This window comes from Cavia porcellus, unplaced genomic scaffold, assembly GCF_034190915.1.
Source record: "Cavia porcellus strain 051 isolate PalLab524CR breed Dunkin Hartley unplaced genomic scaffold, mCavPor4.1 scaffold_1, whole genome shotgun sequence".
Taxonomy (NCBI): domain Eukaryota; kingdom Metazoa; phylum Chordata; class Mammalia; order Rodentia; family Caviidae; genus Cavia; species Cavia porcellus.
Genome location: NW_026947484.1, coordinates 216,045,065 through 216,068,084, shown reverse-complemented (window position 1 = coordinate 216,068,084; position 23,020 = coordinate 216,045,065). Strand labels below are relative to the sequence as shown.

Genomic DNA, 23,020 nt, shown 5'->3' with positions numbered 1-23,020 from the left:
CCAAAAGGCCCAACTAGAAGCAGTAACATTAGGGCTGTCGTCAGTGAGTGATCCTAGGATGGACCCTGACCAAGGTCCCCAAGACTGAAAATGGGGATTTTATGGTTTCCGTATTATAGGGTTTCTCCCTTAGCCGAACTAAGGGAGAGGAGTTAATGTGATGTAGAAGTGAGTCCAATGTGCTTTGGATGCTCATCAAATCTTGGTCAAGTGTTTGACAGATTGTTCTACTCTCTTGGGGCCACTGTCCATAGAGTTTAAGGTAAAAATCACAGCTAGCAAGGGGGCAGGGAAGCAAGCACGGGGGTAAGCAGCCTAAAAAGGCACAAAAATCAAGGGGAACAGGTATGGAACAATCCTGTGACCAGTGTCCCCAGGCTCAGGCCATGCGAGGACTGGTCAGTATCCAGACAGAGCTCTGAGCATGTCTTCTCTTCAGAGTGAGCCGCAGAGGAGCTGTCTAGTCCAGATGCAAACATCTGGATGGGTTTTTTAAACTGTGGAATGGTGGCTCTAGGACTGGACTTATGAAACTGGTAAAGGTAGTTACTGTGCACCGGGGTGATATGTGTGTAAGAGTGCCTATACATGTACCTGGTCTTTTAGCTAAACTTTTATGAAGCTAGCTACAAGCTGTTTCTGCAGGGTTGTGTTTTATCTTCTCAGCTTTTTAGAGATTATGGCCTGTGTGCTGTATATAGTTTTTATTCTGTGCTACAAATGCAGGCCCGTTGTCACTGCCAGTGGTCAAGGGTAGGGATAATTTTTCATAGCAGGACACAGTAAACTTCTGTGGTCTCCTCAGTGCAGGTATGGAAATAGGGGTCAGGGGCCGGTGACACAGACACTGAAGTCTGAGCTAGCTGCAGGGGTACAGATGCCCGTGCAACTGCTTGAGCCTGCAGAACATACTGTGCAGAGCATGTGGTGGTGGGGAGGGTTAATGTTTCAGTTAGTTGGGTCCCCGGAGTGGCTTAAGAACACAGGTTTGGCATCCTTTGTGGCAGGTTTCCAAACAGCAACAGGAGGTAGCAGGAGAGCTTTGGCCAAAATAACTTTGTCCAAGGTGACCACAGCACATCTAGCCTATTAAGACTCCATTTCTAATACAGCCTGTAAACAGGTTGCACTCAGCATCTGCTGGGGGCCCATTTTTAGGTTCAGTGTAGCATGCAGACCTGGACAGTTAGGTGGTGGCCTAAAGTAGGCTTTTAAGCTTTCTTGATCAGAAGGACAGTGGCTGTTAAGAGTGTAAATGTGGGGGAAGGAGACAACCCTTAGCAACTGGATCCAAGTATTTGTACAGCTAGGCCACTGGGCATTCCCACGGGCTGACGGTCTGAGTGCGCATCATGTTTTTGTGAACTCGGGGATCCAGATTCTATAGAAGCCAGTAGCAGCTTCCCAAAACTTGCAGTTTCTTTTTTGTAACCAGTTTCCACCAGATGCTGCAAATGAGCTTTTGTGTCTTTCCAGCAGGCAGCTTAGGTGTCACTAATCAGAAGAAGAATGATATTTTGGGCTGAGAAACTAGTGAGGTCAGCTGTAGGGGTTTCTCCAAAGAGGATGAAAAAGTTTTTGAACCTCTAGGAGATTGAGTCCCTGTCAGCTGACTTTTGAGTCCAGAACTGGGGTCTTTCCACTTAAAGGCATAGAGGGGCTGAGTGTGGTGGTACACACCTATAATCCCAGCACTCGGGAGACTGAGGCAGGAGGATCGTTGCAAGTTGGAGATGAGCCAGGGTTACAAAGTAAGCCCAAGGCTGGTCTGAACTGCATAGTGAGACCCTGCCTCAAAAAGACAAAACAAAAAATAAAGGCAAAGGGGCTGGCTGACAGAGGCCAATCAAAAATAAAAGGCATTCTTTTGGTGCAGACAGGTGTACCAGCAGGTTGTGAGTGGTAGAACTCTGAGGCAACATATAAAGAGGTAAATTGTGGCAGCGTCAGCAGCTCAGAGATCCTGAACTGGCTTTACAGGCAGGAGAGGTATATTTCAGCAGTGTGACAGTCTAAAGCGTCTCTTGGTGTGAGGCGCTGTTTAATGCAGGTGGAAGCTGCTCCAGCATGGAGTTTTACAGTCAGCACTCTTTTCTCAAGGGACTGTGACAGCAAGCCAGCTCGTCCTAGGGAAATATAACTAGACATAACAGAGAAACACGCCGTCTCCAAGAAAAGCTGCTATGGCCAAATCAGTTGCCAGAGTCTCCCTGAAGAATAGTAGGAAAGCCAGGCATGATGGCGCACATCTGTAATCCCAGCACTCAGGAGGCTGAGGCAGGAGGACTGCTGCGAGTTCCAGGCCAGCCTGGGCTACAAAGAGTTGAAGGCCAGGCTGAACTGCATAGCGACACCCTGTCTCAAAAAGCCAAGAAAGAAAGAAAGAGATAGGAAAATTCCCCAACCCTTGTGGCAACTGAGTCCAAGTGAGCTGGAGCAGTCCAAGAAGGGTAGAAGGGTTGGGAACTGCAAACTACAGAGTGCAAGGTCATGGCCGCACTGCAGAGGCATGGTGATCTTGCCAAGGTGGCTAACAGTCTATCAGCTGATGTGCAGCTGGATGCCTGTTTCCCAGAACATCTGACAGCACCAGGGGCTGAGGTGAGGTGGCATGGTTGATGGCCAGGCCTGCAGGTGAGTCTTTGGCTCATAGCTCTGGGAGGAGTTTTAGAATTTCAGGATTGAGATTATGTCTCAGACTGATGCTGGCATCACTTTCTTCTGGGGAACACTCAAAGTTGAAACAAATGGGAGTTAAACAAATGGGAGGTTGACTGGCTTGGTGCAGAGGAGACAGTCACTTCTAACTTGAAGGGGAGGTCTCTGCCCAAAAGCTGTTGGGGACTGACTTATATAGGAATTCATGTTTGGTGAGATGTTTTCCCAGGTTGCAAGCTCTTGCCTAGCAGAAGGGGCAAAAGGCGAGAGGCCCAGCTCCCCTGGTGATGGTAACTTTTTGACAGAGGAGATTTTTGAAGGCAGAGAGTTCTGCCCCATTGTCTACCAGGAAAGTTATAGGTCTGCCCCCAACTTTGCAATGACCGTGACCTCTTGAGGTCCCAGTTTGATACAGCTCAGTTTGTCCTATCCATCCAGGCCCAACAGGGCAAGGAGAGGTTTGGCTGAGGTGGGGCCTCGTTTTTGTTTTTTCCTTTGAGACATAGGGAGTGGTTTGGTTTCATTTTTAACTCCATAAAAGCCCTTTTTCCTGCACTCAAGGACTGAGAGTTTTGACCAGTTCCCATCTCTGACTTCCTATGTGTGTGCTATTTGAACACTGGCAAAACAAAGGGTGTGTGCTCCTCCAAAGGAGAACATTCATTCAGATGCCCACCTGGCTGTGCCCTCAAGGGGCCTAGCTAACTTAGCTAAGGAGGATGCAAGGCCTCCATTATGCCATGTGTCAATGGCCATGGAACCACAGGTGAGGGCCCAATCAGCCACCACAATGGATGCTTCACAGTCGGGGTACACAGATGGAGCTCCCTATTGTTTATGCTCACACATTCCACTCGCTCACACATTCATTCAACAGGCACTCAGGTTAAACATCCCAACCCCCTTCCTCTGAGAGCAGTCCTAACTAATGAGAGTAGGTCAGACTCCCCTTCTGTTCAAGCTGAACAACACTGACAGACAGACAGACTAATTGGATTTCCCCCAGGGATCATACTGAAATCAGGCAGGCAGGCAGATAGACTATATCCTTCTCCCTTTGGAGTCTGATGTGAGCCACTCAAGTAGGGAGCCAGAAATCCTCCTCCAGACCACCAAGGGGACTCGAGAAATCTCAAGGGTATGCCTTCCCACTGAGATCTGGAGATGTCCTTGCTCTGTCTGAGAGGGCCATGACGGTGACCACAAAGGTGAGTACAATCCATCTTCCCAGCCAACGTGCCAGGTGCTATAGTCAACAGAAACACTGAAACAACACTCAGATTTAGAGACAGATTTATTTACATCTATGGGCAACTGATGGGGTCATTCCCAAAATACCCAGCACCCGCTCTGGGGAGCTAGCACTTATGTGGGATAAGCAAGCAGGAAGTACAGAAGCAGAATGGCTGTCAGCTGGGGATTGGTCCTTACGATCTGCATCACAATGACCCACCATTTCTAAGAAACAAAAGTAACAAAACTGTAACTAGAGCTACCACCTGGGCAACTCTGAAGTAGACTGTCTGGGGATGAAGCTCTGTGGTAAGGCATTCTGGGTATGATTCCCAGAACAGCAAATAACTTTCAAGTCAGGCATGGTAATGCCTGCCTGTAACCTCAGCACTCAGGAAGTTGGGGCACTCCGTTGATCACTGTGATTTGAAGGCCAACATGGGCTACACAGTGAACTCAGATGAGCCTAAACTACATACTGAGTCTCAAAACAAAAGTGCACAAACAAATTCAACAACAGAAATGGAAAGAGGGCAAATGAGGATTGGACAGGTGGAAGATGAGAGAGGTTGAGCCTAGCTGTGGGCTGCTGCCTCGATAAAATAAGGTGCTTCCAGATGGTTTCTCATATGTGCTGCAGACTCAGGCTCCCCCAACAATCCTCCTTGCTGCCATCACATGACACTTTCTCACAAATGGCAGAGGCGGTCAATAAACAAAAAATATTTTGGCTGGAATCTAGCTCAGTGGAAGAGTGCTTGCCTAGCATGCCTGGGGCTCAGGATTCAATCCCAAGTACAAAAAAATAAAATGAATCGAGGCATGATGGCACATGCCTATAATGCCACCAATCAAGAGGCTGAGCCAAGAGAATCATTGAAAGTTTGAGCCAGTCTGGATTATAGAGTGAGTTTGTGGCCAGCCTGAGGAGATCCTGTCTCAAAAGAGAGAGAGAAAGACAGAGATTTCTTTGTTTTGGTTGGGGGGGGGGCGTGTTTTGTTTTGTTTTTTTGAGACAGGGTCTCTCCATGCAGTTCAGGCTGGCCTCGAGCTCACTTTGTAGCCCAGGCTGGTCTCAAACTCACGACTCTCCTGCCTCAGCCTCCCAGTGCCGGGATTACAGGCATGAGCCACCATGACTGGCTAGAAAAGGAATTTTTAAAAACTGTGCTTCTCAAACATTTCATTCTTGGCCACTTGAAGACTATGAGGGAAGAAGAACAAGAAGTCAACAAGAAGCTAAGACCTCCTGTGAGTCGGTGCCATGCGTGGGCTGACAGGGAGAGCCAGATGCCAGCCCCTTCCAGCATGTGAGCAGGGAGACAAGAGCAGCTAACATTTCTCCCCTCCCCACCCTCGTAAGTGACCAGCTGATCCAGAGAAACACGGGCTGTGATGATAGCTAATGAGGTAAAATACAACTTAACGCTTACAATGTTTAGTGTTTCACTGATTTTGCAGGCCTAAAGCCAGTGGCCTGATCATCTATTCAGAGGACAGCAACACACGATGTACCATATATGGGGGATCGGCACCTCCTAAAGATGGTGGTCATTGTTAATCTATTATCTTGTTTCAAAATCCTGTATCATTCTCATTGTATTGTTTAGTTGGTTTTTATTCTGTTTTATCTTGTTTGATTTTGTTGTATCTGATGGCATGGGCAGCTACTCTGAATATAACAAAATATATTATGGTAGCCATTTTGGATTTACTAATATCTTATTTTGAAGTCCTATATTGCGTTCATTGTTTTGTTTTTACTGGTTCTATTCTGTTCTGTTTTGTCTGATTGTTCTATGTTTGATGGTATGGGCAGCTATTTTTAAAACAACAAGAGCCATTATGGTAATCACTGCTGATTTCCTATTATCTTGTTTTGAAATCAAGTGTCACACTGTCTTGTTTTGATTGACTTTATTCTGTTTTATTCTAAAATTTGAAAAAAACTTTTGTTCTTGGGTAACTTGTTTTATGTAGGTTGTATTTATCCACATTTGTGATATTTAGACATTAAGATAAAGTAGGATGCCAGGTATGATGGCTCATGTCTATAATCCCAACATTCATGAGGCTGAGACAAGAAGATCACCTTAAATTGGAGGCCAGTTTGGATTAGTGAGTTCAAGGCTAGCCTGAACTACGTTGCAAGACCCTGTCTCAAAATACTAAAGAAAACAAAAGATTAAACTAGGAATTAAATTCGTTTATCTTCAAAAAATGTATTTATTCTTTGAAAATAAAAAACTATTAACTGTAAGTACATCTTAATGGGAAACCTCCTGAAAAATAAGAAAATGTACACAGCATTCCCTTTCTGCAAATCATGTCGAGCTTAGTAAAGAACAGTCGAATTCTCATATCTCAATATGTTTGTTATGAAATACACACAATAGAAGGAGCTGGCTTTTTTTTTTTTTTCCAGTATTATGGGTTGAATTCAGGGTCTCAAGCACTCTAGTTCTGAGCCTTTTTTTGGAGACAGGGTCTTGGTACAGTACTTCAGGCTTGCTTCAAACTCACTATGTAAATCAGGCTGACCTCAAACTCTCAATGATCCTGAGTGCTGGGATTACAGGCACATGCCACATATCTAGCATCAACCTTCTTTTTTTAAGGGGGTACCAGGAATTGAACTTAGGACCTCGTGCTTGCCAGGTAAGCGCTGTGCCTTTGAGTTATATATCCATGGCCTCTAACCTTTTTTTTTTTTTAATTTATTCTGAGAAGGTGTTTTGCTAAATTGTCCACCCAGCCTCCAACCTGAGATCCTCCTGTGTTAGTCTTTGGGTATCTGAGATTATAGGCATTCACCATTGTGCCCCATTGAGAAAAGTACTTCAATAGTTTTTTTAGATAATTGTAGATACTTTTCTAAGTACTATACCAAAACCTGAGCAGTGATACTTTCTCAAAGCTAGCCTCAATGTAGAAACAAAGCATATTACTGACCTTTCCGAGCATTACATTAAACCCACAGATCCCTTTGACATTCAGGATGGAGCTTTCCATGCATGACTTTGCAACTGGGACCAGTCATTCAGAATACACTGATTCACTGAGTTACGAAGATCTTCCAGATGCTGAGATGTCTGTGTATGTGCTATGCCAAGGCTCACACTCAAAGCCAGGTATATGCTAAGCACATGCTCCACCCTTGAACTACACCGCCAGTCCTCACTCTATACTGTAAAAATTACATTTCTTAACATCATCACCAACTCCATTAGAAAAGCTGTTAACCTGTAATCCCAGCACTCAGGAGGCTGAAGCAGGAGAATCCCAGCATGTTCAAGACCAGCCTGAGCTACAAAGTAAGCTCAAGGCCAGCTCGAATTATATACTGAGACCCTGTCTCAAAAAGACCAGAAAAAGAAAGAAAGAAAGAAAGAAAAGCTGTTAAGTATTGGGAAGGCATCCAGTGGAAGATCTGAATTTTCTGAATTTCTAATTTTTACTTGAAACCTTCAGTGTTGTCATTAGCAACAACTACTGCCCATTGTCTTCCCGAAGTGAAAGATTTCCCCGCTCATTTCTGAGAAAATGGCTGTTCAGTCTTCAAGTCTGAATGAAGCTAGTATATCACTCATCTTCAACATAAAAAGTGAGTGGTGTAGAGTGAAAAATCCATCAACTCTGCCAACAGCACTAAGAGACTTTCTCGCTTTCCTTAAGACAACCGCAGCATTTTAGTATGCACAGAATTCCCATTTCATCACACAGATTATTTAAAAATACATACTCAGGCTGGGATGTAGCTTCGTGTTAGAAAATAAACTTCACGCACACAAGGCCCTGGGTTTTTTTGTTTTGTTTTGTTACTGGGGATGCAACTCACGACCTTGTGCTTGCCAGGTAGGCACTTTGCCACTGAGCTATATCCCCAGCTCTAGGCCCTGGGTTTGATATCAGCCTGCAACAAAACAATAAAATATTTTGAAATAAATAGACAAAATACTAAGGGTCAGCCCAGCGGCACACACCTGTAATCCCAGTGCTCAGGAGCTGAGGCAGGAGGATTGCTGGGAGTTTGAGGCCAACCTGGGCTACAAAGTGAGTTCATGACCAGTCTGAACTGCGAGGTGAAACCCTATTCCAAAAAGACAAATAAACAAAAAAACTAAGAATCACGGTGTAATAAAAATTAATGATTGTAAGGTTGAGAATTTAGCTCAACGGCTTAAGCGCCTGCCTGGCAAGCGTGAGCCTATGAGTTTGATACTGGGTACCAAAAAACAAAACAAAAAATAAAGGAAAATTAATGATTTTATTGCTTTGTCAGGGGCATACTTATATGAATCTTTTTTAAATTGAGTGTCTGGGGCTGGGGGGTTTAGCTCAGCAGCATAAGCACCTGCCTGGCAAGCACAAGGTCATGAGTTCAATCCCCAGTACCAAAGAAATATAAATAAACAAATAAACTGAGTGTCTGTGACAGTGAGGCGTGCCACTACTTACACAGTGGTACCCATGCCACTGTGCACTTGGTCAATGTCCAGGGCCCTCACCCTTCCTCTCCCTACAAGGGAAGCACTGAAGGCAAGACTCTGCCTTGATTGTGCTGCAAGGCCAACTGAATAAACTATTACTAATACAATCCACTTCCTCCTATGTGTACTTTCTACTCTATTTCACACAAAATCATCAACTTCTAAGGGTTACTAGAGCGGCGGCCCTTGATTTAACAGCATCTGTCTCCTCAATGCCAGGGTTTTGTTTGTTTTTTGGTTATTTATTTATTCATCTACTTATTTTGGAACAGGGAATTGAACTCAGGACTTCACACTTGCCAGGCAGGTGTTGTGCTACTGAGTTAAACCCAGCCCCTCAATGTCAGTTTGGGGTTTTGTTTTGTTTTGTTTTTTTCAGTTTTTTGGGTTTTTTGAGACAAGGTTTCACTGTGCAGTTTGGGCTGGCTTTGAACTCACCTCACTATTTAGTCCAGGCTGGCCTCAAACTTGCAGCAATCCTCCGGCCTCAACCTCCCAGTGCTGGGATCACAGGCAGCCCCGCCCGGGCTCAGCTTCAGTGCCCCTCCCACCCCAGCACTGACCAATTCAGCACAGCAGATGGCTGAGCCAAAGTCTCTACTTACACGAGGATGACTTACTGCAGCTCACAACCAGCTGGGAGCAGCGAATCCTGGTGTCCTCTAAGTAGAATCAGACATGAATGTCAACAGAGAAGCGTGTGATAAATGGGAGTCAGGCAAATTTGAAATTACTAAGCTAGTTCCTCGCTTATATATATTCAATTTCCCACACCAACCACAAGCATAAATAAAGGAGCACTGGCTCCTTCAGCAATTACTATGACTCAACACTAGGTTCTGATTAGGGGGCAAGGTGGGGGCGAGGGGAGGCTCAGCAGGACCCAAGGGCAGCCTGTGGCATCCGGCTGTCAAGAAAACAATCAGCCGTCAACCCTCCCAGCCGCCCCAGGTAGGTTCCACTGCCAGCCCTACTTCTAAACCCACCCCTGGATGGAGGCACACAGCTGGATGGGATGGAGCAGACCAGGACTCGGCAACTTCCTAAAGGAGCCAGATGGAGGATGTCGTGGGCTTGGTAAGCAAGAGCATCCACTACAACTGCTCCACGTGGACAAAGCAGTGTGAAAGCTGCCACGGACAACACGTAATAGGAGCAGTATGGCTCTGCCCCCTCGAGGATTTATTTACAGATACTGAAAGTTTGGCTGTCATATAATGTTCATAAGTCACAAAATAAGTTTTGTTTTGTTTTGTTTTGAGGCAGGGTCTTGCTGAGTAGTTCAAGCTGGCCCGGAATGCATAGCACTCATTCTGCCTCAGCCTGCGGAGTGCTGGGATCACAGGACTGCACCCCACGCCCAACCAAGCTGCTGCTTTCGATTTTCATTTCAACATTTAGTATCGTCACTATGCTTGCACTGTAGTAAATAGCACAAAACTAAAAAAAAAAAATTTAGTACAAAACTCAGCCTATGGGCCTGGGTTCAAGTGCAGGCCCATTCCTGCCACAGAAATCACTGCTTTAAAGTCTAAAAATTTAGCTGGGTGTGGTGACACACGCCTGTAATCCCAGCACTAGGGAGACTGAGGCAGGGGGATCATTGTAAGTTCAAGACCAGACTGCACTACAAAGTGAACTCAAGGACAGCCTGAACTACATAGTAAGACAAAAAAATAACAATAATAATGATGTCTAAAAATCTGCTCATAGGTTGTACACAATTTATCAACATCCACACTTCTATCAAAACTGAAAACACCATTACAGTGATACCTTACTTGTCAAACGGCTCCAAGCTCAAACTTTCCATTGCTCGAACAACAAAATTTCAAAAAAAATCTATCTGTCCAGTGTTCATAACTTTGGTCAGCAGCCAGCTGAAAACTGACTTGAAAAAACCTAGTCAGAACATAAAGGGAACTTCAGTCTAAGGGCCCTCACCTAGAGCCAGTGCTTATGTAATCATGTCAGTGTACTGACACATCCATCATTGTGTTTTTATGGAAGGTGCTTTCTGGTGTAAAATATCATAACCAGACTCCAAAGAAAGTTAGGGATACCGGCAGTAAAGCTAAGAAGAAAACTGAAAATCACAGTGGAAGTGTTGTAGTCAGGGGTTGTTACACAGAGAACAATTCAGATCAGGACATGGAGTTTATAATATTTTTATAATGGTCACCGAAGTTAACACAGGAGAATGCAGGAAATCTATCCGCAACACCAACGACGTAGATTATTTAGTCAAGAGCCTAAATCCCATGGCAATGTCCCACATGAGTCCAGATAAAAAACCAGAGCTCAGAACAACGCCTCCACGAGTCCAACTGGAAGTCTAGAGCCCACAAGAAGGACTCATGCCAGTCTCTTTTACGGATTCGTGCCGGGAAGACCCAAGGGTCAGCGGTGGAAGCCAGAAAGTCTATGCGAGCAGGATGAAGGAGCTGTGCTAGTGGGATGAGGGTTCTACACTGGAGCCGAGAAGTCATACTCACAACAAAGAGCGAGGCTGTCCTGAAAGGAACCACAGCTGTCCTCAGCGACATGGAGGCCCCGAGCTCCTCCGGCGACAAGCACAGTGGAGTACCTGCCAGGAAGCAGTGTGACGAATTCACCCTGGAGACCAGGCAGCACATGTCTTCCCCTCCGGAGCCAGGAAGCAATGCTCGATGTGAAGACCAAAGCTTCTCCAGGAGAACCAACAGCTCAGACAGCAACTTATAGGAAAACTAACAATGCCTCCATAACGCCTCAATCCCTCTCTCAACACCTCTCTTCTCCCCTATGTATCCTGGCAGCCCTCCTCAGGTGGAGCATCTTCTCTCAACGCATGTTGATGTAATCCAGCTGGCATTAAGTTGACCACTAGTTATCAAACCATAACAGGAAGTCAAGAAATAAATCACTGCAAATTTCGTTCAAGTTCTGGAAAAAATGGATTTATAAATGTAATTTTTGGGCCTCAGAACCAATCATTTGGTTCCTCATTATTTCTTAGGAGAAATATATTCAGTTCTCAAATTATTTGGTGTTTGAACTCAGATTTGAAATGAATTGAGTTCTACCATCGAGGCCTCACTGTGTATTTACATGTTTTTTGACATACATCACATTTAAAATATATAGAGTGCCTACCCAGATGCAAACTATGTGTTGTAAAACATAGAATTTCTGTTCTCCAGTCTAAAAGTGAGCTAAGACACACAAGCAAACTCCAGGGATGCTAAACAAGAAGGAAAGGAACACAGAGAAAGATAAAGCTAAAGAAGTTTAGCTTCCGGCTAAGAGTTTGGTCTTTGTTCCCTCAATGATCCCTTCTGTGGCACATCCCGACTTACCCAAAGAGAGCAGCAGCCCAGAGAGACACAGTGAACCAACTCATCAGTGGCACACACACCATGCGCACGCACACACACGTCTCCTGACTCAACCCTGGTTCTTCCCACCACAGCCTTTTCCTTTTGCTATGAACTAAGAAAGTCCGATTATGTAACCACTGCCTCAATGACACAGTTCCCTTTGCCAGGAAATCAAACCCAAAGAGTCCATGTTACTCACAAAGATGGTCATTTAACTGCATGCAACTATTCCAAACACTCCAGTGGAGTCTACCAGCTCATGAATGAATGAATTCGAACACACCATTTATCAATATGTTTCTTTGCTTGGTTCCTCTGCTTGGTCAAAGTGCCAGAGTCCCTTTTTAGCCACTGGAAGGATCCAACTCTCTACCATTCTTTTAGTACTGAGGATTGAATCCAGGGCCTCGTTTTACACTAGGGGAGCACTGCACCATTGAGTTACATCTCCAGCGCTGTATAAAAAAATGTTAAAGCACGATCCTTTTAACTCAGCTATTTTTTTCCACTTTGGAATTTAGCCTACATATAAAATCACACCACTTTTTAAAGAGATATAAATATATTTGTGCTGCACCACTGTTCATATCCTTAAAAACTCAAGGCATACCATTTGTTGGCAGAACAGGAGAAAGAGATGGGACTCAGAACCCCAGGCAACGTTTCTCCACTTATGTTAAGTTTGGACACACTGGTTACCCTAACACCATGAGGATAAAATCACCCGATGTGGTGCCACACGCTTACAATTCCAGGACTCTGAGAGGCGGAGGAAAGAATATCACAAGTTCAAGGCATGTCTGGGCAATTCACCAACTTAGCAAGACCATGTCTCAGAATAAAAGAAATTTTAAGCTGGGGATTTAGCTCAGCAGCATAAGTGCCTGTCTGGCAAGCATTAGGTTGTGAGTTCGATCCCTGGTACCAAAAAAAAATTAAAAGTGGGTAGGGTTGTAGCTCAGTGCTTAACATGCATGAGGCCTTGGGTTCAATCCCCAGAACTATCAAAATAAACAAACAAAAAAAGGCAAATTACTAAATAAGATTAGAGGTTCATCCCAGTTTTATATATATATACATATATATATATATATATATATATATATATAAAATATACTTTTTTTTTTTTTGGTCTTTTTGAGACAGGGTCTCTATGCAGTTCAGGCTGGCCTTGAGCTCACTTTGTAGCCCAAGCTGGTCTTGAACTCACAACAATCCTCCTGCCTCAGCCTCCCGAGTGCTAGGATTACAGGCATGAGTCACCATGCCCAGCTCATATATTTTAAAGAGAAATATCTACTTAAATAATATACAGAATTGTGGGCCCTTGATTCAGTTCTAGAACTTAGGAGGAAAAAAAACCCCAAAACCACTACTACTTCATACAGCTTTAATGGGACATGGATTTCAAAACCCACATGAAACCTTAACAAGTGACTAACAAAGATCAAATGTTCAATAAATGTTGGGCAGCTGTATAACCACACAGCTACAGCCCAGCTGCGCAGGAGACGGAGGCCAGAGAAGCACACACATAGCCCAATCTCAGTATGTATGTGTGTGAGTGTGAGTGTGTGTGTGTGTGTGTGTGTTCCTTCTGTGAGTTCAAGGCCTGCCTGGACTAAGTATGATTTCAAGGTCAGCCAGAACTGTATACATAGCGAGACCTTGTCTTGAAAAACAGCAACAAAAATGAATGAAAATATAGAAACTAATATGGAAAGTTCCAAGATGGTCCATTAAGGGATAAAGACAAACTGCTAGCAGAGCACAGTGATGCCCATCTGTGATCCTAGAGTTGAGGCCAGAAAATGGCAAGTTCAAGGTCAACCTGGACAACTTGGTCAAACTCTTCTCCAAAGTAAAATTTAAAGGGGCTGGGGATATAGCTCAATAACACAGTACTTGCCTCACATGCATGAGGCCCTGGGTTCAATGCCCAGGACTATCAAAACAAAACAAAAAAAAGGTAAATTGCTAAGTAAGATTAGAGGGTGATCCCAGTTATATATTTTAATGAGAAAATGTCTACCTAAATAATATACAGAATTCTGGGCTGGGAGGGTGGAGTTTAACTCAGCGGCACAAGCGCCTACCCCGGCAAGTGCAAGGTCATGAGTTCAATCTCCCCAAAATAATAACAATATACAGAATTGCATATAAATGTATGCATGTGTGTGTCCATATATGTACATGTAATACTTCTGGAAAAATACCACAAATTGGGTAGTGGGATTGAGAGAGAAACACATTAATTTTTCACATTATAACATTTTCATTTTAATAAGCAAAGTTTTTTTTTTAACCTCAACTTGTAAGAATGGAATAAGCAAAGTTTTAATGAAAAAATAAACACAAAGAAAAATACTGAATATTACCAAAAGGATGATAAAAAAGCACTTTGGTTAGAAAGAAGGCAGCAATGAAACAAAGTTTCTATAGAATTTTAAAACTGGCAGTAGATTCAAAAACCCCACACACATTCTTCCACTGTGAAAGACTAGCTTTAACTGAGGTTCTGGGTTATGTTCAATCTTATCAGAGATCTATTAATTACCAACTTCTGAAAATAACCACCTTATCTGCAGTGTAAAAGCACTGAGACTTTCGTCTTCAGTTTCACATTTTGCTTGTCATTTGTAACACTTTCAGATCTATTGGATTTATGTAACATTAAATGAAAAGGCTATAGAAATCATACGATTAATTTTTAAATTTCCATCACCTGGCATTTCATTCCGATTATTTAAATTTTCTTCAAGCCTAAAAATAACATTACAAGAAATTTAAGCAAACCAGGCACAGTGGCACACATCTACAACCCCAGCTATCTGAGAGGCAGGAAGGAAGAAACACAAGTTGGAGGCCAAAACATAGTGAAAGCCTTCCAGGAGAGAGGGAAGACATTCATTTCAAGATTTAAAAACTTGCTCAAATTGTCACCACATCACAGAGTAATACAAATTAAAGATCAAAATCCCCACACAAAGCAACTTTTAGAAACAATTTCTAAAGAACAGATCAAAATTATCACAAGGTTGCACATGCTAGAGATTAAAAACTCAAAAGGGAACACTTCCGCGCTACTGTCTGCAGGGACAGAAGTGAAGAGGCAAAATGAACCAGGCAATAAAAGGGGTAACTACTTTCTATCTGGCCTGTCTTTTAAAAGGCAGAAGTTTTCAAAGGCAACTAGCAAAGAGCATCTTTTTATGAAATAAGCAGCAAAACACTTGGTAATTTTCAGGATGACTTATCCATGTGCCCAAGTGCCAAAAACAACGTTTATCTTGGCGGTGTCAGAATAATCATCAGATGTTACAGGAAGACAAACTGCCTGGGGAGTTGATGGTTGGCCTTATCAATCAGATAAAACGTTAAAAACATCACCATTCTAAGATTAACTACTGAAATTGTTATTTCCCAGGAGAGCCAGAATGTGTTTACTTAAGATCTTTAACCCCCAGGACAGACCTCAGAGTGACGTGGTTGCCGCGGGACACTAAAGAAAACACTGCAGCTTTTGGGCAGTGAGGGGTCCCTCTTCCAGGGCCTCCTCCTCACCCCAACCCCAAAGTGGGACACAGATCCTGCAGAAGAGAACAACATGTGAGCCAAAGCAGCCACGTCAGAGGGCGCCAAAGCGTCCCTCGGGATCTCACACACCTTTCTAGTCCTGCGCTACACTGCGGTACCCAGGATCCCCTGAAGGCCCTTAGGGCAAGGGACTATTCCCAGCTTGCAGCACTATGGGGAGAGAGAGGGGCCTCCTAGAGAAGGAAATGTGATCATGGAGGGTGTGCCCTTGAAGAGGACACAGGGACATGTGGGGTCACCCCCTTTCTGGCCACCATGAGGTGAGCAGTTTTGCTGCACTACATTCTCCCCACCAGGGGGCTCTACTCACTAAGGTCCAAAGCAAGAGCCAGCGATCATGGACTGAGACCCCTGAAACCCTGAGCCAGGATACACCTGTCCTCCTTTAAAGCAGTCTCTTGGGTCTTTTGTCAATGTCGGAAGCTAATACAATTTGGTGGCTGAACCATCATAACAATCCACATCTGACTGGAATCCGGGCACTGCTCACCACCTCCACTTTCGCCAGACCATGGCCCATGTACTCTGGCTGCTACGTCAGTCCCTTTCTCTAACCAGTAGACGATGGTAGGTAAGTTTTTGTTTTGATTTTTTGTTTGTTTTTTGAGAGAGGTCTCACTATATTGCCCAGACTAAACTTACACTTGAGATACTCCTGCCTCAGCCTCCCACACCCAGCTTCCTCCAATTTCCCCTCCCACATTCCTGCCTTAACACACACTCTAGCCCTATGGTCTTTTCTTTGTACTCTACAGACAAGGCAAGCCCAGTGCTGTCTCAAGCCTTCACATTTTATATTCCCTCTGCCCAGCATATCCTTACCTCCATCTTACCAAAAAGGACTCTCTTCTCACATTTGGGACTCAAACTATGTCACCTTATAGAATCTGACACTCCTAAATTTTTGCTTGCTGTGTTTTATCTCCCCATACCACTATCATCACTACCTGATGACTCCAGAAGACCAAGAGACCCACCTAACCCACCAGTGTACCTATGATGCCTGGGAAAGTGCCCAGCACAATCATGGGAATTCAACAGGTAATAAATGACTGCAACTGATAATTGTTCTCTAATCACAATAGGAATTAAACAGGTGTGGCTGTGCATGCCTGCAATCTAATCCACTTTGGAAGTTCAAGACAAGCCTAGGCAATTTAGCAAAATGTTTTTTAAAATGCAAGTAAAGCTACCATGTTCTACGCAACTGTGGCTATCTTTTAATGGAGTCCTAAACTGAGAAAGTATTTTCAACACACATAATGAATAAAGAACTAACTTTTTCTTAATCTTCAACTTAAAGTCACCAGGCATGGAGGCACATGCCTATCATCCCAGCACTCTGGGAAGCTGAGGCAGCAGGATAGCAAATTCAAGACAAGCCTGGGCCATTTAGTGAGACCCTGTCCCCAAAATTAGAATAAAAAATTAAAAAGGGCTGGGAATGCAGCTGAGTACAAAGACTCTGTGTTCCAAACAACACCCTCCCAAAATTAAGATGAACAACTTCTCAATGTTTGCAAAGATGCATACGTTTATTGGAAATAAAGCAAAACCAACTTTTAAAAATAGGCAAAATAAAAGGAATTTAAACTATACTAGGTATCATTTTCACCTTTCAGTACAGTAAAGATCAAATATTTTACCAAGTATGAAGAAATACTATAGGATAGGGGCCTGGGATTTACTTCAGTGGCATAAGCACCTGCCTGACAAGCACGAGGTCGTGAGTTCAATCCCTGGTACTGCAAAAAAAAAAAAAAAAAAAAAAGAAAGAAAGAAAAGGAAGGGGAAAAAAAGATGCTCTTTTGTACATTGTGGGTGGGAATATAAATTGCACAATCCTTTTGGAATGGAGTTTAGAATTATCTATAGAAATCACAAAGGAGGGGCCAGAGATTTAGCTCAGCAGCATAAGCGCCTGCCTGGCAAGCACCAGGTCATGAGTTCAATCCCCAGTACCAAAAAATAAATAATAAATTACAAATGAACATGTTCTGTGACCCAATGATTTTTCAGGAAGGTATTCTATGGAAAAATAATGTGCAGCATTTTCTGCAGACAAGAAACAATACACACACAAAAAAAAAAAAAAAAAAAAAAAAGAAACAATACAAATATCCAGCAATTACGCGACAGTTATACAACAGAATACTATTCAGCTGCATAAAAGAATTGGGCAGCTGTTTGAAGACACATAGGGAATGATTTCCTTGACATGTGGGTTAGTTAAGAAACAAGTTTCGGGGCTGGGGGTTTAGCTCAGCGGCATAAGCACCTGCCTTGTAAGCAGGCAGTTGTGAGTTCAATCCCTGTTACCGATAAAAACGAAAAAGACAAAAAAAAAAAAAAAAAAAAAAAAGAAGAAGAAGCAAGTTTCAAGACAGTGTGCATCACACAGTGCTTTTAAAAAATATCTATCAAATGCTTATAGGTCATATAATGCCTCTTAAAAAGCACACAATATACTAGGAACTTTGGTTACATCCAGGGAAAAGGCTGGAGAATGGTAGAAGGCTTATTTCATAGCTTTTGGATTTTGCACTATTATTTACGTGATTATTAACCATCAAAAAATCAACTTAAAAGGCACAGTCTCATAAAGTTTTTAATGGTTTTTTTTTTGTCTTTTTCGTTTTTTTTTTTTTTTTTAATCGGTACCAGGGATCGAACTCATGACTGCCTGCTTACAAGGCAGGCGCTTATGTTGCTGAGCTAAATCCCCAGTCCCCATAAAAAAAGTTTTTAAACTTTGGTTTTAAAGACATCCTAAGAGCTGAGCATAGTGGTGCATGCTTGTAACAAGATTTCTTCCAAACAAAATTTTTAACAGCATTTTCTGAGATTAGCAAAAAGAAGCAACACTTTATTCGTTTTGTAAAGTAAGTACAGTGCTTCAAAATAATTGTTTCTTGATATAATAGACTTTTCTTACTCTAGTACAGCACCCCATCTGCTTCAACCAAGAGTTCTGGCATCAGAAGCTCATAAACCTTACTCCAAACAGCTCTTCAAACGATGCAACAGAGGATATTTCGAAGAGGGTGTATTTTGATATATAATATAAAAATACATATATTATGCCAAATTTTTTTTTCTGAAGGATACTGGGATAATAAGCAGTGTAAGAGTTCACCCACCCTCGAGGGCTTTTCATCTAATGTAGCCTAGGAGCCTACGACATGTTTATATGTGAAAATTACTACCATGCTGGGAGGATGCCCAAGAAGCAGGGTGAACAAGCAGCCCCTCAACAAGTTCAGGGGGAAACATCCCATCTTCTAGGAGAATAAAGGCCTCAAAAGAGAAACGGAACCTGGGTCGGGCTTGACGATCCAATTTCAGCAGACTGGAGACTGCCGATGGGCACACTGCTTGGCTCCGGAGCAAGTGAATGGGCCAGCCTGGACAAATGGAGCCTGTGGGTGGCAGAGCAAGGACTCCAAGCTTATGGAGGTCCACTAAAAAATCTCCCAACGCCTGTCTCTTTCTGCAGCTCCAGAAATTGTGGTTCCTCTTAGCAGGTCCCAGAGCTACCATTTATCCTCCATCCTCACGACACAAAACAGCCCAAATTCTGATGACCTCCTCAGCGAAGCTCTCCAAATTGTTCTCCGTGGTTTCCAATCTTCTCCATCACCAATTCGCAGTACACACCACATTCATACTCTGTACGCACAAACCACTCACCCCAAGTCCAAGCACTTCCCACAAAATCAATTATTTACCTTCATTTTGCTGTTACCTCTCACGCCATCCCTGGATGCCCACCACCTAAACAGAACACAGACATTTCATGCCAGTGCCCATGCCCACCCATACCATTTCCTTGTACCTGGAAAGGTCTTCCTGTTGTTCCCAGGTGTGGTGTACATGGTTGTGCAGGTTGCAGACACCAGCCCATATAAAAGACAGCCCTTGCCAGTGTCCAGTGATGGCTTCTTTCCATCTTGCCCACTCCACTTACTCAGAACCATTTAACTCTCAAGACATCTACGGTGCCTCTAAGTCCTCGATCTTTCAAACAAGTTACACTATTTGGAAAATCAACAGTGCATTGAATCCAGTACTCCCTCAAAAGATGCTTGCAAATTATGATGGGATAAATCAAGAACAGCACATTGAGCTTAAGAAAGGAGTTCAGGCTTTTGGCAGATCCCAAATATAGTCAAAAGACCAGAGAGATGCTTTATAAGGACTAGTTTCAGGTTGGAGATGTGGCTCAGCAGTACAGCATTTGCCTAACCTACACAACACCATGGATTTGACACAGCACCACAAAAAAATAAGATAAAATAATAAAGAAAAAAGAAGCAAAAGCCAAGTCGGCAGGGTTGGAGAGATGACATCTCTGTCGAAGGCGATGACAGAAGGAGCTGTCAGCAGTGTGCAGCATCCTCTGTAGCCCAGCTACGCTTAAACTTATCTACTTGGGATTCCAGATACTGGCTTTCATATACCTGATTTCACAAAGCAAAGCGTAAAACTGGGCCATTAAGCCAAGAAAAACACACATTTGCCTGAAATATCTGGGTATCTAGGAAACAGTTCTGACTTGAATAATTATACACATATATGAAACACATACACACAAACCAAGCACTACTGAGTCTTCCTCTCGGTCTCCTTCCTTTCCATCTCTGCCTCTCCTCCTTTCTAGTCTCTCTCCCTGAAATTATTATTCATCTCTCTCATTTCTTTCCAAATGTTTTACATTAATGATTTCCAGGCTGCCTTCCACTTCTCTCAATACTCCCTCCCTTCCTCAAAAAATCAGCAGTCATGTATTTCAATTCTTTTTGCTTATATAGTTGGCTTAGCCAACTGCCATAATATCTGTTCTAATAACTGAATTCTCCTGTTTCCTTTGTTAATGTAGCTCAAATCTTCACTAACCTTGTCATTCTTGAGTTACCAGTGAATCATTTCAAGGTCAGTCATTTATAGCTCATTTCCCAGTGACCTTAAAAAAAAAAAAAGTAAGGGCACTTACATGTTTATGTACCTTAAGTTAATTCCATCGTATTGTTGGAGTACCAGGCAATTCTAATCTCCAAATTGAAAACAGAACCCAATACCCTAAACAAAATGAGTTTCTTGATTTTTTTCAAGGCATGCATCTTGGATTTCGTAGCAAGATGGCATATCAGTAATATTCTATGATACTAGACAACTTTATTTACTTCTTAGATTTATACAGAAATCTTTACTCCCCACAGGAAGAATATTACATAGAAGTCATTGCATTATCAAGAAAACGGCATCACTGCTAACACACCTAGGCTCATCAGGAAAAGATCACAGGGCATAACCTTGAATTTAAAAAGTGAGTGGAGAAAAAAGTAAAACAGAAAGTGAATGGAGGAGAAATCTTAAAACAGTTATCAAACAAAGGTAAAAACAGAATACACAGTTTGGTTTTTGTGCCCAAAATGGCTGTCTCCCTTGAAAGTCCAACTTTAGTCTGCTTATTCCTCCCACCAAATATGCAAAATAAACTCACTTGCACTAAAAACAGAGAAGTGTTATCACCATTACGAGGTAAGCATGATCTTAGGAAGATTGAAATATTCTCTTATCTTAGTAATGAGGAAAGAAAAACTACTCAAATTCTCTTTCTGGATCCAGGGTAACTTTGACACTTTCCTCCCAGGGCAATTTCCCCACTAAGTCACAGTGTGGATTTCTGGTACCACAAGGGTGAGCAGGAGCTTTGCTAACTCCACTTTTTGAGAGGGAAAAGAAAGGAGAAAAGAGAACATGCATCCATTTATCTAGAGTCCAACATTAAATTAGCCTCCCCTTGCCGTGCGTGGTGGTGCACGCCTTTGATCCCAGCACTTGGGAGACTGAGGCAGGAAGCTAACCACAAGTTCGAGGCCAACCTGCACTAAACTATGAAACCCTGTCTCCAAAAAAAGCCTCCTCTGTAATACAGGAAATCCATCACAGCACACATCATGCCGGGCAGAGTGTAGAGAACATACGGGCAGTGGGCCACATTCCACCAAAATAACACTTCATCTTCCCAAACACAAGAAATTGGCAAATATTTCAAAGTGGTCTCAACTCAGATTAAATGTTTGCACACTAATAGAATAAAAGTTTAGAGAAATCTACTTAGCAGGTTACTATTAGCTCAGAAGTAAAACACTAAGATGGGAAGGTCTGTATCTGCCATGTCCAGGCACCCCTCCCCTGGCCCGGGGATGTCTGTCTCTCAGGATGATGCATAGCTAAGGGGTGGATCAGACCTGGGGGTATAAACAGGAGTGTAAGTGGGACCGGCGTCCCTTAGTGCGTAGCAGACAGGACGGAGACAGGACGCACGCACGGACGGGACGGACACACGGGCAGAGAAGCGTTGCGTCCTACCCGGAGGGCTCCCTCCCAGGGCCGGCGGAGTACCTGCTCCGGTCATCCAGGCTGCGGTTGTCTGCAGCCGCGGTGCGCCAGTCGGGCAGCGTGCTCGCGCACAGCACCACCATGGACACGATCACGAACACCACCGACACACTGGCCAGGATCTGCGCGGCCAGCGACGATGTGGGCTCCTCGAAGGTCCGCCGCATGCGTTCCAGCCAGCGGCGGGAGTGCGCCGCCTCGGGCCCAGCGGGTCGCGCTCCCTCGCGCGGCCGCGGGCCTGGATCCTCGGCCGAATAGAAGGTGTAGGTGTCGGACATGCGGTCGTCGAGGCGGCGCTGGCAGCAGTACTCGAGGTGCGCGCCCTCCAGGCCCCAGTAGATCATCTCGTTGTAGAAGGAGAGCTCGCACATCCGCGGCGCGAAGCGCAGCTTGCCGTGGCCGCGCACGTAGAGCAGGATGAAGCCGAAGGCCTCCGAGTGCCGGTCGAAGAAGTACTCGTTGCGCTCGCGGTCGTAGTCGTCGCACACCTCCAGTACGTCGCGCTCTGAGCGGCAGCCGTGCAGCCGGCTCACGCGGCGCAGCGGGAAGTCCTTCAGCAGCTCCCGGGACAGCGAGTACCGGGCGCCGCCCACGTTCAGCACCACCGAGGCCGCCCTGCTGCGCCCGAAGGTCATGGCTGGCCGCCCCGGGGCCCCGCGCGCCGTCGGGGCCGCCCTCCCCCGGGCTCCGCTGCTGTCGCCTCGGCGCGGCCGGACCTGCGGGCGGCCCCGGAGTCTCCCCTGGCGCCAGCGCTACGCCCCGCGGGCCGGGAGCGAAGGTGGGTCCGCGCCGCTGCCCCCCTCACCGGGGATCCCCCCTCCAAGACCGGCGTGCGCTCTCCTCCGCGCCGCCGACAGCCTGAGGGGCGCGGGCGCCGAGAGGCTGCAGCTCGGGCAGTCGCCCCGCCGCCGTCCAGAGGCGAGAGGCGAAGTGAGCGGGCTCGGCGGCGCGAGGAGCGGCTCGGGGCGGGGGCGGGGCCTCCCTCGCTGGCCTCCCCCTCGCCGCCCGCCGCTCCGCGCGCTCGCCTCCCTCCGCGCGCCGCCCGCCCGCCCGCGCCCGCCAGCGCCCGGGCTCGCTCGGGCTGGGATTCCCCGGCGCCCCACCCTGGACCTCGGGCTCCCCGCCGCGTGACGCTGGCCTCCCGCGGCGCTCCCGCTCGCAGCGGCCAGGAGGGGTCCTCGGAGCAGGGATGCCTGCTGGCGCGTCCCGCCCCGGCCATCGAGATGGCTGGGGCAGCCCCGCAAGGGCCCTTTTAACAGCCTCCGAAGGGAGGTGACG

At 45.0% G+C, this 23,020-nt stretch overlaps 1 protein-coding gene across 2 annotated transcripts in view; it reads right to left on the bottom strand.

Moving 5' to 3' along the window:
* The window catches only part of Kcng3 (potassium voltage-gated channel modifier subfamily G member 3), a 69,707-nt gene extending 47,039 nt beyond the window's left edge, over positions 1-22,668 (bottom strand). Inside the window, exon 1 of one of the 2 annotated variants that reach the window (XM_063229301.1) lies at positions 21,713-22,668. In XM_063229301.1, coding sequence (XP_063085371.1) covers positions 21,713-22,377 — 665 coding nt within the window. In that variant the 5' untranslated portion in view covers positions 22,378-22,668. The remainder of the gene's footprint in view (positions 1-21,712) is intronic. The other variant, XM_063229307.1, reaches the window with a different exon arrangement.
* Between the last annotated feature and the right edge of the window lie 352 nt (positions 22,669-23,020).